This window comes from Leopardus geoffroyi, chromosome B4 (genome assembly GCF_018350155.1).
Source record: "Leopardus geoffroyi isolate Oge1 chromosome B4, O.geoffroyi_Oge1_pat1.0, whole genome shotgun sequence".
Taxonomy (NCBI): domain Eukaryota; kingdom Metazoa; phylum Chordata; class Mammalia; order Carnivora; family Felidae; genus Leopardus; species Leopardus geoffroyi.
Window position 1 is genome coordinate 69044892 of NC_059341.1, and position 15034 is coordinate 69059925.

A 15034-nucleotide genomic window follows, 5' to 3' on the forward strand; every position below is an offset into this window, starting at 1 on the left:
CATGTAGTTTATCAAGTTAATTAAATTGTCTATCCAAACCACTCTGAAGTATTGATGATCATTCAAAGTTAGGTTAGAGAGGAAAGTAAAATCTTGATATCAAATTAATTAAGATATACTCAAAGAGAAAGGAAGATATGTGAAAAGTATTCTGTAACTGACTCTGTAGACTTTCTCTTGATATCCTACAAACCCAGCTGTGGATTTGAACTATGATGCAACCATGTTTCGCATCCTCTCCACTTCCTCCTTAAAGGTAACTACAGGATCCCATACTTGACAGAATACCCCATGTGTTATCTAAATTTGACTTAGGACCTATCATTACATCAGCACAGAAGTGACTTCTGTCTTTCCTCTGCTACTGCACTTTCCCGTTATACTATTTGTTTTTTTTTTCAACGTTTATTTATTTTTGGGACAGAGAGAGACAGAGCATGAACGGGGGAGGGGCAGAGAGAGAGGGAGACACAGAATCCGAAACAGGCTCCAGGCTCTGAGCCATCAGCCCAGAGCCTGACGCGGGGCTCGAACTCACGGACCGCGAGATCGTGACCTGGCTGAAGTCGTTCGCTTAACCGACTGCGCCACCCAGGCGCCCCCGGTTATACTATTTGACTGCCCAGTACACTTACAAGTCAATGCCCATTCTGGCATAAATCCCAAGGCTTTTTTTTCCCTAAAAAGTAAAACACTATTTTAATTTCTAATGGTCCAATATTAGCCAACAGTAATGGTCACTCTATGGACATGAGAGGAGGTGAGGAAGCTGGCTGTGGTTTCTGTGAATTTCCCAGGGCAGCGAGAGTGCCAACTCCTTTGAAAGTGCGTCGGGATGATGCACGTAAGCTAAGAGTTAGCATGTTGCAGGGACAACCTTGAATCCACTTCATTTTAGAAAAGAAATAATGCACAAACATGTGAGTAGCAAGTAACTCGTGACATGCCAAGATGTAGTGATCCCTTGTATGAGTGTCCCAGAATAGTCGAGGCTCTATCACACTGAAGAATATACCTCTAAACTTCAGCTCCTTCCTGTCTTACTGGCTGTCAACACCAGAGCTTGAGCAACTCCACGTGTTCCTGAGAATCTTTCCAGGAGCAACAGACCGTTACTGACAGTAATATGTCAAATCTGTCTGATGTCACCATCTGATATGTTCTTGTGTAAGCTGGTAGCTAAGGTGCCTAAATCAAGGAAATGGAACTCTATTGTATGGCAGTTTAGGGAGACTTGCTGTGTGACTGTGCAGAGTCCCCTCTTACCAGACTTAAAACCTCAGGGTTCAGAGAAGCAAACTCTGCTAATATAGCAAAATCTACCAAAACTTTATTTAAAGGCCAGGGAGTGAGGGGCGTGGTGTTTGCACAGAATATATCCAAAATTAATACTTCCAGTTCTCATTGAAAAGATGTAGAAATCTCATGTGTTTAAAGTGACAAGTGAATTTGGCGCCCTTTGCTACCATTTATCATAAGGACAAAATTTGCAATAAGCAGTCAGCAAAAGCGAGTTTTTACATATTATTTCTCATAGTTAAATAGTCACCACCAGAGAGATAATAGTGTGGTAAAGTGGTCTAATTCTAATAATCAAATTATACTTAGTTATGGGTAAGGGAAAGAGGTGGCTGGTCATCCTATAAATTACATGATTTTCTCTAATACTATAGTTAATATATGCATACAATCATTAAAAGATCTACATGATGTGAGGCCTCTGGATGGCTCAGTCAGTTGAGCGCCCAACTCTTGGTTTCAGCTCAGGTAGTGATCTCATAGTTCGTGAATTTGAGCCCTGCATCGGGCTCTGCATTGGCAGTGCGGAGCCTGCTTGGGATTCTCTCCCCCCTCTCTCTGCCCCTACCCCGCTTGCACTCTCTCTCAGTCTCACTCTCTCAAAATAAATAAATAAACTTTAAAAAATTAAAAGAAAAATATCCATATGGTGCACTTTAAAAGGTATGACATTTGGCATGAAGCAAATGTACCTTAGAAAGCCACTCCCACTACTGATTCAGCTGTGGTCTTAGGCTAGTCAGTTAATCACTCTAAGTCTCAGATTCCATATTTATGAAAGAGAATAATAATAGTTACAGCTCACACAATGACCATGGTGATGTTTTATAAACATCTTCCTTTATTTCTTCCCTCTTTGCTATTAATGTATAATGTAGACATAAAAAATAAATACCATATACCTCAAGACACAAGTTCCCGTGACATCCAGTCCCAAACACTGGTTAGCTTTTTAGAATCATTGTTAAGTTCACCCTCAGTATTTTTTTCTTAGTTGTAAGCCTTCAAGCACATGTTTTAGTAAGTAGGCTTGCACTTCTGGAATGAAATTACAAAGGTTCTAGGAGTTTTTGTTTGTTTGTTTGCTAATGTGGGGGAACGGATCCAGGTACAGCTCTTGTTCTCTAGAAAGTCAGTCACTATTACAGGGGGAGAGAGGTTTGATTGGGCCAAAGCTTGTCACTTTAGCCTTCTCTCTTGGACTCCCATCTCCAGTGTCTAGGAGAAGATGTTTTCCTTTGCTCATTAGTTCAACTTACCCATCAAGGACTCATGGCAAATACCCAAAGCACATGGCTTCCTGCCCCTAACCGGGCATCCACACTGTCCCTTCAGCCTTGATCTTTCCTCTTGCAGGTAAAAACAGAAAAGATGGAGAGAAAAACATGGTGGATCCTTTTCTCCCCGTCTGTGCCAGCCTGCCTCCAACCTGGTGATCGTTGACACTCACCATTTGTGTGAAAGCCTTTTTTTCTTTCTTTCTTTTTTTTTTTAACATATTATTCTAGATTATACTAATTTACTCAATTTTGTAGCTTCTGCAGTTTTCCCTCCCATCTAGATCTTAGAGGATTTTCCCCCCTTTGAAACTTATAAACGTACTTTTCAGCAGGAAGATATTTAAAAATATAATTATAGCTTCACTAATATGAAAAATGGCTAGTGAACTAACCTAGTACGTCTTATAATGGCCAAGTGAAATTTTTGTGTTTTCATGTCCTGTTTTTCATTGAAATTACATATCTCAGAAATTAGCTCATTATCTGAAAAAAATTATGAAGAACTGGTGAATTATAATACAGGAGTATTGCCACTGAATGGACTGTTTGATTTAGCCAAGCAGGTAATGAACAGTGTTGTTGTCAAATTCACGAAGGTGTCATATTAATTAGGATGCATTCTAAGGAGCATTACTCCATTGGTCTTTTGTATCCTGATGCCATATATATATTCTTTGGCAAGAATGGATGAAAAGCAGCAATAAACAACTCAAGACTGTCCATGGCTCTGTAGGGTTTTTGGAACAATTCCTGGGATTGGGAAGTGAAAATGGACAGCATGCAGAGAAAATTGTTGTCTCAGTAGCAAGGTTTATGTGAAGATACCAAGCCGTTAACAGCATGGATGTGTATTTAATTTTATTAACTCCTACCATCAACCTTCTTGGATCTTTAATTTGGGCAGGAAATTTGAGACTGTGACTGGAAGGACTTGAGCAGAAGTGAAAGATTAAAATGAAGTATATATAATTCTTTCTGGAACTGCTTAAATTTCATTGTTTCAAAATACTTTAATTTTTCCCCTTTGGTCAAAAAGACATGCTTAAAATTCTTGTCTCTTTACCAGAAATAATTTTGCTCTTAAACAGGTTTATATTTAGGTATAAGGTATTATATAAACTTCTCGTTTAGTAGCTCAAGCAACCCCATCTGTTGTTGGAAGAACTCTCAGGAAAGTTTTGAGGGATATGGATATGACTCTTAAATATATATGTCGTGTTCTTTTTTAAATAACTCATTAGTCATCATAAAGGAATAAAAATCTCTGGCTCAAGATGTTGTTAATTTCCACCTTTTTAATTTTTTTAAAAATTTCCAGTCTCAATTACTGTCACAGATGGAACTATCTTAGAATTTAGAATAGAGATCCAGATCAATTGCCATTTTAATAAGATATTTAGAATTTTTCTGAAACTCTCATGTACCTGTAAATATCATCATGGAGATATGTACATGAATCGTCATTGTGGACATCTTCTTTCATAGACCGTAATTGAAAGTATACCACCAAGACCAGATGGGGATATAGTTGTTGGTTTTTAAAAAAAATTTTAATGTTTATTTATTTTTGAGAGAGAGACAGAGTGTGAGCAGGGGAGGGGTAGAGAGAGAGGGAGACACAGAATCTGAGCTGTCAGCATAGAATCTGATGCGGGGCTCAAACTCACGGGCCATGAGATCATGACCTGAGCTGAAGTCAGACACTTAACCGACTGAGCCACCCAGATGCCCCTAGATGGGGATATAGCTTTAAAAAAGAAAGAATAAAAATTTGAAAGAAAATCACATGACAACAAGTGTGCTTTTCCTGTTTCTGGGAAAGGGAGAATATTCTTGTTTAAATAAACTGCATTGATAATAAGTAGAGGTTATAAAGATTCATTGCTCTCCTGTTAGATTTATTCTCATTATGAATGGATCTAAGTTCACTTCTCTCAATGTTAGAGGTTAAAAAACTACCATGCTCCTATTAAATGGTAGGGATGTTTAATATTCACCTTCACCTTAGTAGAGCTTTAAACATTGACAAGACCCCATGACATTGAACTGTGTTTCAGAAAATTATGTAGAACCATTGTCTTAACTAATTTTGAGAACAGAAATAGGCCTACAATAATAAAAGGACTTTAGCTGACACATACTGGTAAAAAAAAAAGAGGTCACCTCTCCTAATATAACTGATGTCCTTTCAGTAATGTGATTTTTTCAAGATTATTTTATTTTAAAAGGGAAGATCATTTGTTCTGAGAAGTGTTTGTTTCCTTAACATTCAAACTTTTCATTAAAATTTGCTATTTTAGTAAAAAATAAACAAAGAATCACAGAGTTTTGCATGTGGTGTTTGCTTTAATTACTTAATGGGAATTACAGGTAGAGAGTAATGCTAGATATGTTTCACGCTTGCAGCAGCTCTGGAACGTGCAGGTTTATATTAAATGTGTGTGCCATGTGGAAGGAAGTCCCAAGAGGACCAAAAGTTTAGGGTCCGGTTGTTTAGAAAGTCAGTGTTTAAGAAGAAGAAAGTCCATTAGTGATCAGTCCTGCCTAAGTGTCAGCACAAACTCAAGCAATGCACGGGGTGGAGTCATGGCTGCTGTGCACCCTGTTTAATTCTGGAGGGTCCCAATTTCAAATCTTCTATCCCATTTGACTCATCCGAAAATGTGTCTCAATTATTGATGGAGACATTTTAAAATATTTTTTTCCTGGCGATTTTTTCTCAAGTGTCTAAACTCCTTTTCATAGAATGTTACTACTTTCCCAAAGAAGAAATGGCCAAATTGATAAATAGTTGTGTTCTTGCTCAGTTTTTCCTCTGATTACCTATGACCAAGAATTGAGTGGAAATCACATCTATATTTCGCTCATACATAGGTATTTTTACCTAAAGACACTGGCAAAATTAAGGAAAGATTAACAGATGGCTTTATGTGATCAAGAAAAACTGGGGATATATTCAGTATGAATTTATAGACAGCTGATGTGTTTATCTTCATTTATCTGAGCTAACAGATCAAGCAAAGATTTAAAAAGTTACGGTCATTGTATAACAGTATTGGTCATTTTTTCTAAAATATACACTTGTGCCCAAGATATTCATATTGTCCCCAACAAGAGAGGTCTCCAAAGAAAGCTCAATACCATTTTTTGAATTTGATTCTGATAATGCAATAATTTAAATCATCATGCTATAGTTATTGGAAAGTTGGTTTCATGGCAAAGTGGCTGTGTTTACATCCTAGCTCTGTCATTTGCTAGCTGTATGACTGTGATCGTTTAATCTATCCATGTCTCTGTTTCCTCATCTGTAAAGTAGCAAAAATGATAGCACCTACATCATTGATGATGAGAGTTAGCAGTGACTTCAATATAATAAGGGCCCAGTAAAATATATTATTTTTATTAAAATAAAAAATATAAAATTTTTATTCACTAACATTTTATGTCATATAAATTTTATGTTGTTATGAGTTCATACTTGTTAAAAAATACATTATATTATTTAAAAAAAACACAGAGAAATCCAAGAAAACAACAGGGTAAACCTGTCAGTATTCAGGTAGCTTTTTGGAGGGTTTTTGCAGATAGGCACCTTTGGGCTGCAGGATCTAAATTTCAAATGGGCCTTTTCTCATTTTGTGTGAGTTATGTCAGGACACCCAGTCTCTTGTCCCAGTCTGTACTCTGTTACAAACTATCTGGGTGACTCTGGCAATAACCTTTCTAGAGTTCTGGATCCTTTGGTAAATATACAGATATTCACTTACATGCACTCTAAAATGTATGTGATCCATATTACATACTGAAATGTTTTTGTTATTTGCCTGCAGTCAATGATTTCATAGTTAAAACATTGAGAACCTGGAGAGATTTAGGGGTAGGGAGTATCAATGTGGCAAATGAGACTGCATTGAACCACAGATGATACAGGACCATTCTGGATATTTCCCACAGTCCTTCTTCACTGGTTGGAAAAAAAAAAAAAAAAGAACAAACTTCAGTAATTGTAGATTCCTTTTGCCTGACTTTGAAGAACCCACAATGTTGAAACATAGCACTAGCAAGGACTTTGACAGACCACTAATTATCCACTATAGGTGAGATTTTTATGGAGCGTTCTCAGGCAGCAATCTCTGTGAGGGATATTTAAAGGCAGAGGACAAGAATATGAGTGAAAAACCAGGATAGTAAGACAGAGGGTAGTGCAAATAGAGAAGGAATTACACAGTGACAGCCTCTACCTGAAGAAGTACAGAAAGGTAGGTCCAAGAAAAATAGTGATAGAGCACCATGATTTTGAACAGGAGATAGAGAGTATTGACACTGAAGTTTGCACTGGAAATTTTATCCTAGGAGAATTTGGTCAGACTGTCTTCATAAAAACTAAAAATAAAAAGCGTCCTTTAAAAAGCTTTTTATCTCCTCCCCCAGATCTTTTTTTTTATTTTTCTCCTTACTCCTCTCTTTCCAGCTTCCTAAGCATTTAATGGCAGTGAGAAGAATCAAAAGAAAGTTTTGCCAGGGCTAGTCAGGGAAATATCCCAGTTCCTCCACACACACTTCCCCCTCCTCCTGCCATCCTGATCTGTAATGATTAAAAACAAAAAAATGGGGGTGCTTGGATGGCTCAGTTGGTTAAGCATCCAACTCTTGATGTAGGGTCAGGTCATTGGGATCCTCTGTCCCTCTCTCTCTGACCCCTCTCCCACTCAAAGTAAATGAACAAACATCTAAAATTTAAAAAAAAAATTTAAAAAAGAAAGAAAATGGAAGACTAAAATAATTTCTCATTGAATGTATATAAGCATTTAAAATGCATGTCAAATTCCAAAGTTCCTTTCTATCTGACCAATGTTTCTGTGTCATTATAATTTCAATTTAATTTCATTTTAATTTATATATATGTATATATATATATGTATATACATATATATATGTATATATATGTATATACATATATATATATATATATATATATATATATATATATACACATACATACATAATTCATTATAAATAACATTCTTAGGAACAATTAGCTATCTGCCTGAGGGCCACTTAAGAAATTGGAAAGATATATGAGTAGGGTAATAATGAAATAAGCTGCATGTAACAGTCCATTTGCTTACATTTTTCCCTGACTTTAATTCATTGCTTGTATATTTCTTGAGAGTGTTTGTAAAACAGTAGGAGCTTAAAGAGAGGGAGAGGGAAAAGGAAAGGGAGAAGGAGAGAAGGCAGAGAAAAAGAGAAAGAGAGAGAGAGGAGGTGGAGGTAGAGAAGAGACAGAGAAAGAGAGAGAAAGGGAGGGAGGGAGGAAGAGAAACTCTTAGAATCATGTATTGCTTTTTTCTCCTCATTGATGGAAGAATAACAAGGGTGGCCGGTTCCGAATGCCTTCTTGTGTGTGTGCTGAGGAACTGGTAGCTGCATTTTATTTTCTACCATAAAACTTTTTTCTCCATTATGAACAGGAAAAAATGAACAAGTAATATCAGCTACACTGCTTTGAAAATCTTCCTCTGGGGGATAATACAATATTGGCCCTGAGCTGACCTCCTGGGTTGTGCAAGTTTCTCTTGATAGCACCACTCCTCTGTTTTTGCTACATCGTGATTTCTTAGTACAAACTAAGGGACTTCACACGGCCAACCTTTCTTCACCTCCAACAAATTTGTCAGAAAACACTTTATTTTTAAGTGAAAACAAGTTGTAAATGAGCAAGCTGAGAAACAGATCACTCCCAATTCAATAATTACTGCTGCTTAGTAGCTCAGGTGCCCAGGAAGCTCTTACAGGAATAACAGCAATAATACTTTTGATACTTAAAGTTTACTGAGGACTTTCTATGGATCAAGTCTACCACTATATTCTTTAAAGATATTGTTTCAATCCTAAAAAAAACTATTCTATATTATGATCAATTTTTATTACTCCTAGTTTACAGATGAGGAAATGGAAACAATAATTTTAAAAAACTTGCCCATGATAAATCAGGGCATAGAACTTATTATATATATAATATTTGTATATATTTATATTATATATATTCATAAATATAAATATACACACACATATATTTTAGAGTGTGTGGAGAGTTTGTGTGAGCATGGAAGAGCGACAAAGGGACAGGGAGAGAGAGAATCTTAAGCAGGCTCCACGCTCAGCATGGAGCCCGATGCAACAAAGTGGGGCTAGATCTCATCACAACCATGAGATCACGACCTGAGCCAAAATCAAGAGTCGGGCACTTAACCGACTGAGTCACCAGGCAAAGGGCACAGAATTTAAAGTCAAGCCTCTTTTAAACTCCACAATCCCTGCCTTTAATAGTACTTTTCTCTCAGGTATTTTCCAGGAGATATTCGTAGTCACTTACTAGATGGAAAAGTGTACTTGGCATTACTAAGTAACATTGCCACACCAGGGTTTTGAGGATCTCAACCGACACCTTTCCATTTGTTCTCTCAATTTTACCTCCTTAGGATGATATTCAAGGCAAATGGAAAAGTAGAGCTTGTATTGTGGATGACTGCTATGTTTATAGATCTGAGAGCAGTTCAAATGTGATATATGCATTTATGTAGACACCAAAATATTTGTTAAGAACCCATTAGCAGCCAAGCATATATCAGAGGAAACAAAATGCACAAATTTAATTACAATGTCTTGCTTAACAGAGTTACTGTTCAATGAATGGATGACTGAGTGAAATTATTTGGCATGTAAGATTCCAACAAATATGTTCCTAATATGCAACTCTAATCTGAACTTTTAAAATATTACTCATTTGCCACTCCAAGAACTTCAGAGAATAACAGCAGGGCAATAATTTATACTTTAATGGTTAAAGGCTAACCTATGGCAATTATGGCTTAAATCCCCCTTAACATTTTATTGATGCCATACCTTTGTGCTCAGAAAAAGTATCCAATCAATGTGGTTTTTACACATGAAAAATGCAGTTTTTTCTTTCAGAATATCGCACGTGTTCTATATTACTTATGTGTCTATTTTCATTTATTCTGGATGATGTATATATGTTGCTTTTGATTAACATCGAGAAGTATAAATACACTATTAGAGATGATCCATTTATAAAAGTTTATTTATATGTTATATAAACCTCCAAATAATAAAATTTACTACCATCAATAGGATGTGTCTTGTGTTATTTTAGTATTAGCAGCAATGTATTTGTATGGATCTATCTATACTTTTTCCCCCTTGGGATCAGCTACAAGGAAATCATCTATACCTTAGCAAAAACCAAAACCCATTTGCAAAAACCAAAACGATGCATGCTAAGAATCTGATTTGATAAATCAAGAGTAAAGTATTTATATTTAGCTACACATGTCTTTAGTACTACATTCACAATGAAAAGCCAAAGGTATCATTTTACCAAAGTTGTTATTATATTTAATATGCCCAATTTAGTTGGGGATCGACTCCTTTCTGGTGTAAAGAAAACAAGTGAGAGTATTTTCTGAAATGTCTATGCAAGGATGTCTCTATTCCCTGAGAACCTTCTGTGGCATTGTAAACAGTGGGTGCCTCTGTACCACTTAAAGGATGTTTTTCTCATTTTTAAAAACAAGAAATTGTGATGTAAAGTATAAATGCCTTGTATGCCATTATCATGGCATTTACTGGCATTTCCAATTATAGTTATTTTTTTTTAGTGTTTATTTATTTTTGAGAGAGAGACAGAGCATGAGCGAGGGAGGGGCAGAGAGAGAGGGAGACAGAATCTGAAGCAGGCTCCAGGCTCTGAGCTGTCGGCACAGAGCCTGACGCGGGGCTCAAACCCACAAGCCGTGAGATCATGACCTGAGCTGAAGTCGGATGTGTAACCCACTGAGCCACCCAGGCACCCCGACAATTATAGTTATTTATTTGCTGGTCCATTTCACTCTTTTCAAGACCCTGAAGAGCTCTTCTGTACCCAAAAGTTATGCATCATGTGTTTTTTCTACTACCTGGCATAGTGCTCTCAATGAGTAATATTGGTGCTGACCTATGAAGCATCTATGAAAACCTATTTTTAACATTGTTTTATGTTCTGCATTAATAATCTTTCTGTCCTAAGACTCTTCAGTATATTATTTTGTGTTTCAGAGCATTTCTGGTGTATCTCTGAGTTGATGATTGTTTTTTGTATTTTATGGAAATAGATATTTCTTTTCATATTATTTACTCCCATTACTGTAACTAATATGAATGTGTTATCCAAAATTATACAATAATTCCCAGAATTTTCTACTCCAAGTAAAATAAACTACCTAGACCATTTAGGGTTATAAAAAAGAATTTGTTCCATCTGGGGGAAGCACAATGAAACATTTAACTAACTATTCTCATATCTGGACTTATTTGTGCTACCATATCTGATTTATGCATTCAGCAAACATTTATTAACTTGCTATACTCTGTTAGGTCCTATAATGCCAATTGCATTTTATAAGTCAAAGGTTGTCATGTGTATCCATTTTATGAACCCAAGATTGTCATATTTATCTTGAATAATGCCATTTCTAAATTATAGCATTTATCTCCTTTTTCAAAGAGACACCATGAATCATTTAGCAAAGGCCATAATATTATTATTATTATTGCCTATTATAGTTTATTTTTTTAAATTTTTTTTAACATTTATTTATTTTTGAGACAGAGAGAGACAGAGCATGAACAGGGGAGGGTCAGAGAGAGGGAGACACAGAATCTGAAACAGGCTCCAGGCTCTGAGCTGTCAGCACAGAGCCTGACGCGGGGCTCGAACTCAGCCCTCACAGACAGCGAGATCATGACCTGATCTGAAGTCGGCCGCCCAACCGACTGAGCCACCCAGGCGCCCCTGCCTATTATAGTTTATATATTCCAAAAGAAATATGGCAACACCGATTATATGATACAAATGTTCTTTAATTTCATAGAAGATGTTTTTTGTATTCGAATGTGCACTTAATTCGCTAGTTGGGATTCATTGATTCATTACCCAAATTTTCATTCCAGGCCCTCCAGGCCCTCCAGGTGGTCTGCGAATAGAAGACATTAGAGCCACTTCTGTGGCACTTACTTGGAGCCGTGGTTCAGACAATCATAGTCCTATATCTAAATACACTATTCAGACCAAGACTATTCTTTCAGATGACTGGAAAGATGCAAAGACAGGTAAGTTTCATTTGTCTGATTAATCTGTGCATATTTTTAAATGAATTATTTTCACAAAAATGAATATCTGGACTTTTTAAGGATTTCATCATCTACCTTGAAATGCTTTTTTATTTTTAATTTTTTTTTCAAGTATCCCTGTGGGATGGTAGTGAAGAAAACCACAAGGAACTTAGACATTTTAAAGCTGCAGGGGAAGCAGCATTTCTGAATCTATAATGGGAAAGCAAAGAGAGGCCTCCTAGTTTTCTAGTTTGCTATGTGTAATTCTAAGGTTTATTAGGAAAAAAAAAAACTTCAGGAAATCTTTTTTTTTTTTGGCAAATGATATCTATAGCTTATTATTTATGACTCATTTTTTTTCAATTACATAGGTACTATTCTGCATTTTTAGAAAAGCCACTTTGATTATAAATATTAATTTAAGCACCCAGTTTCTCACTACTATAGCCTTTGTTTTTCAAAGATGATCATACCTGCTTTGAATTTCCTCAGAACATATTTTCAATGAAGTTTTGGGTGTAATGTCAAAGAAAATGAAGGATTCTTTCAATGAAATAACCTGTTTCTGTTTGTCATTTTGACATTATTTTTAAACAAACTTGTAATTGCTAGAGTTTCTTTTAGATATAATGAAGAGACGTAGAAATATGTGCTCAGTTGTCACAAGGGGAGAAAAAAACAAAATGAATAAAATGTTTGTCTTTTTAAAAATTTGAAAAGAAGTAATCCCAGAATATCCCAAACCTGCTCTTATTTTTGCTTTCACTAACATAATGGGATTTAATTGTACTGATCATTGAGAAGTTTTAGTTTAGATTTAATTTTCTTTGATAATTTATTCCTATTATGTGAAATGAACTAAATATAAACCTGAAGGCTGTTATGAGGGTTTAGATATATTTTAGTATTGAGGTATTCTCCATATATTATATAAAGAACACAAGTTAGAAACAGGTGAAATATTTCTGCTACATTATGCTTGCGAATGTAAGTTATCTAGCAATAAACTTGGCAAAATCAGACCATTTGAAAAATAATATAAAAACAATTTAGATGTTTGATAAACCTAAAGTATGGGTATTTTCTATTTCTCTGAAGAGAATTAAAATGGATGATAATGATAATATTTGATATCTAGCCTAATTGACTGATTATAGACACTAGAGAACAGAATGCAATGAACACGTTTAAATTTGTTTTGCTTTGAAAAAGGAGTAATAATTGTAATCATTTTCATTAAATATATGTTCTTACTAGGTAGCTGAATAAAAATATACTTATCATTAAAATATCTATATCTATTCCACTAGAAAGTAAGTTCCATGAGGATGAAGGTTTTTATTCACTGCCCTACTCTAACTCCTAGATCAGGGCCCATAATGCTCATTTATTAAACACATGCTGATGGGGCCTCCATTGTATGCAAGAACCTGTCCTAGATTCTGGATATACACCTGGCCATCCATGAACAAAACAGAGAGAACACACACACACACACACACACACACACACACACACACACCATACCCTCAAAAGAGTTGACATTCTAGTAGGAAAGATGGCAATGAACAAATATTTACAGTAAATGTACAGTAAAATGTACAGTAAGTCCTATGGTGATTAGTGCTAAAGAGAAACAATCGTGAAGAGGGATCATGATACAGGAGTTGCATTTGAAAGAAAGGGTGCTTCTGATATTAATCTAGTCACCCCAACTTTTGCATGCTTCTTGTTTACATGTTGTGTCTTTCACAACTGTCAGCCTATTTCAGTCTTTGAATCTATAGTATGTTTTCTGTTGAAACATATAGCTGCATCTTATTTTTTATCCTGACACCCACTGCCTTTTGATTGGATTCTTTAATCATTTAATATTTCATGTTACTATTTATATAGCTGGGTTTATATATGCCATTGTATTTTATTCTGTTTATTTTTTTAAGTTTTTATTTAAATTCCAGTTAGTCAACACACAATATAATATTGGTTTCAGGTGTACAATTTAGTGATTCAACACTTCCATATAATACCTGGTGCTCATCACAAGTGCATTCCTTCATCCCCATCACCTATTTCACCCATTCCCTGCCCACCTCCCCTGTGGTAACTATCCATTGTATTTTTGCTTACTAAATGTTTTACTTGTTTTTGTTTCTTTATTCCTTCTTTACTGGTTGAGTGAATATTTTCTAGTATAGCATTTTAACTACTTTAATGAATATATATATTTATGTAGTTAATGGTTACTCTATATATACTATATATACGTTACTGAATATAAATAAATGAATTTTAAATATAAATATAAATATACATATTATTACTCTAGGGCTCACCAGCTACATCTGAACTTGTTAGAATACTTCATATGTTTACTATTTTAATTTCAGTGAGATATGGAAATGTTACTCCTAGATAACTCTATTGCATCTTACCCATTTTTTGGTGCTATGTATTATTTTTAGACCTCTCTATGTATTACAAACCTGTTATTCTTCTGTTACTGTCTTCTAAAGAAGCTACAAGAAGAAAGGAAAGCAAGTGCATATTTATAGAGTTTGTTATATTAACTTTTTTATTTTCCATTTTTAGTCCTTCTCATTTGTTCCTGTGGATTTGAGTTACCATCCTTACTCTGATACAACTTCGCATCCACCTGCCTTTAAGATATTATCAAATATATTACACTTCTGTATGTCTTAGGCCCAACAAAAAATTTTATTTTATAATATAAAATATATACAATAAATATTTTTAAATGTTTATTTTTGCGTGTGAGAGAGAGACAGAGCATGATAGGGGGAGGTGCAGAGAGAGAGGGAGAAAGAGGATCCTAAGTGGGCTCCACACTGACGGCAGAGAGCTTGATGCTGAACTCAAACTCATGAACCCTGAGATCATGACCTGAGCCGAAGTCGGATGCTTAACCGAATGAGCCAACCAGGTGTCCCTATAATAAGAAACTTATATATATGAAACTCATGAGACAGAGTAAAATGATAGTTGATGTCAGCCACTAAATTTGGAGGTAGTTTATAATGCAAATAGCAATAGTGGATGACAAGATATGCAGGGGCTTGTAGATCCTATAAGGAATTTTTAAACGAAGGAGAAATAATGATGTATGGAGAAGGGATTTCTGGAGGGCCAAAACTAGAAACATGGAGAATAGCTAGGAGGATATCGAAGGTGAGGGATGTCCAGGTCGGAGATGTCAGTGGCTAGGACAATGGGATAGCAATGCGCATGGAGAGCAGTGCGTGGGTTTGAGATATATT

General features: G+C 35.6%; 1 protein-coding gene across 4 annotated transcripts in view; it reads left to right on the plus strand.

Moving 5' to 3' along the window:
* Positions 1 to 15034, plus strand: part of CNTN1 (contactin 1) — a 365054-nt gene that overhangs the window by 266997 nt on the left and 83023 nt on the right. For 3 of the 4 annotated variants that reach the window (XM_045466117.1, XM_045466116.1, XM_045466115.1), the window contains one exon: positions 11595 to 11753. In XM_045466117.1, the coding sequence (XP_045322073.1) occupies positions 11595 to 11753 (159 nt within the window). Of the gene's footprint in view, positions 1 to 2655; positions 3853 to 11594; positions 11754 to 15034 lie in introns of those variants that run through there. The other variant, XM_045466118.1, reaches the window with a different exon arrangement.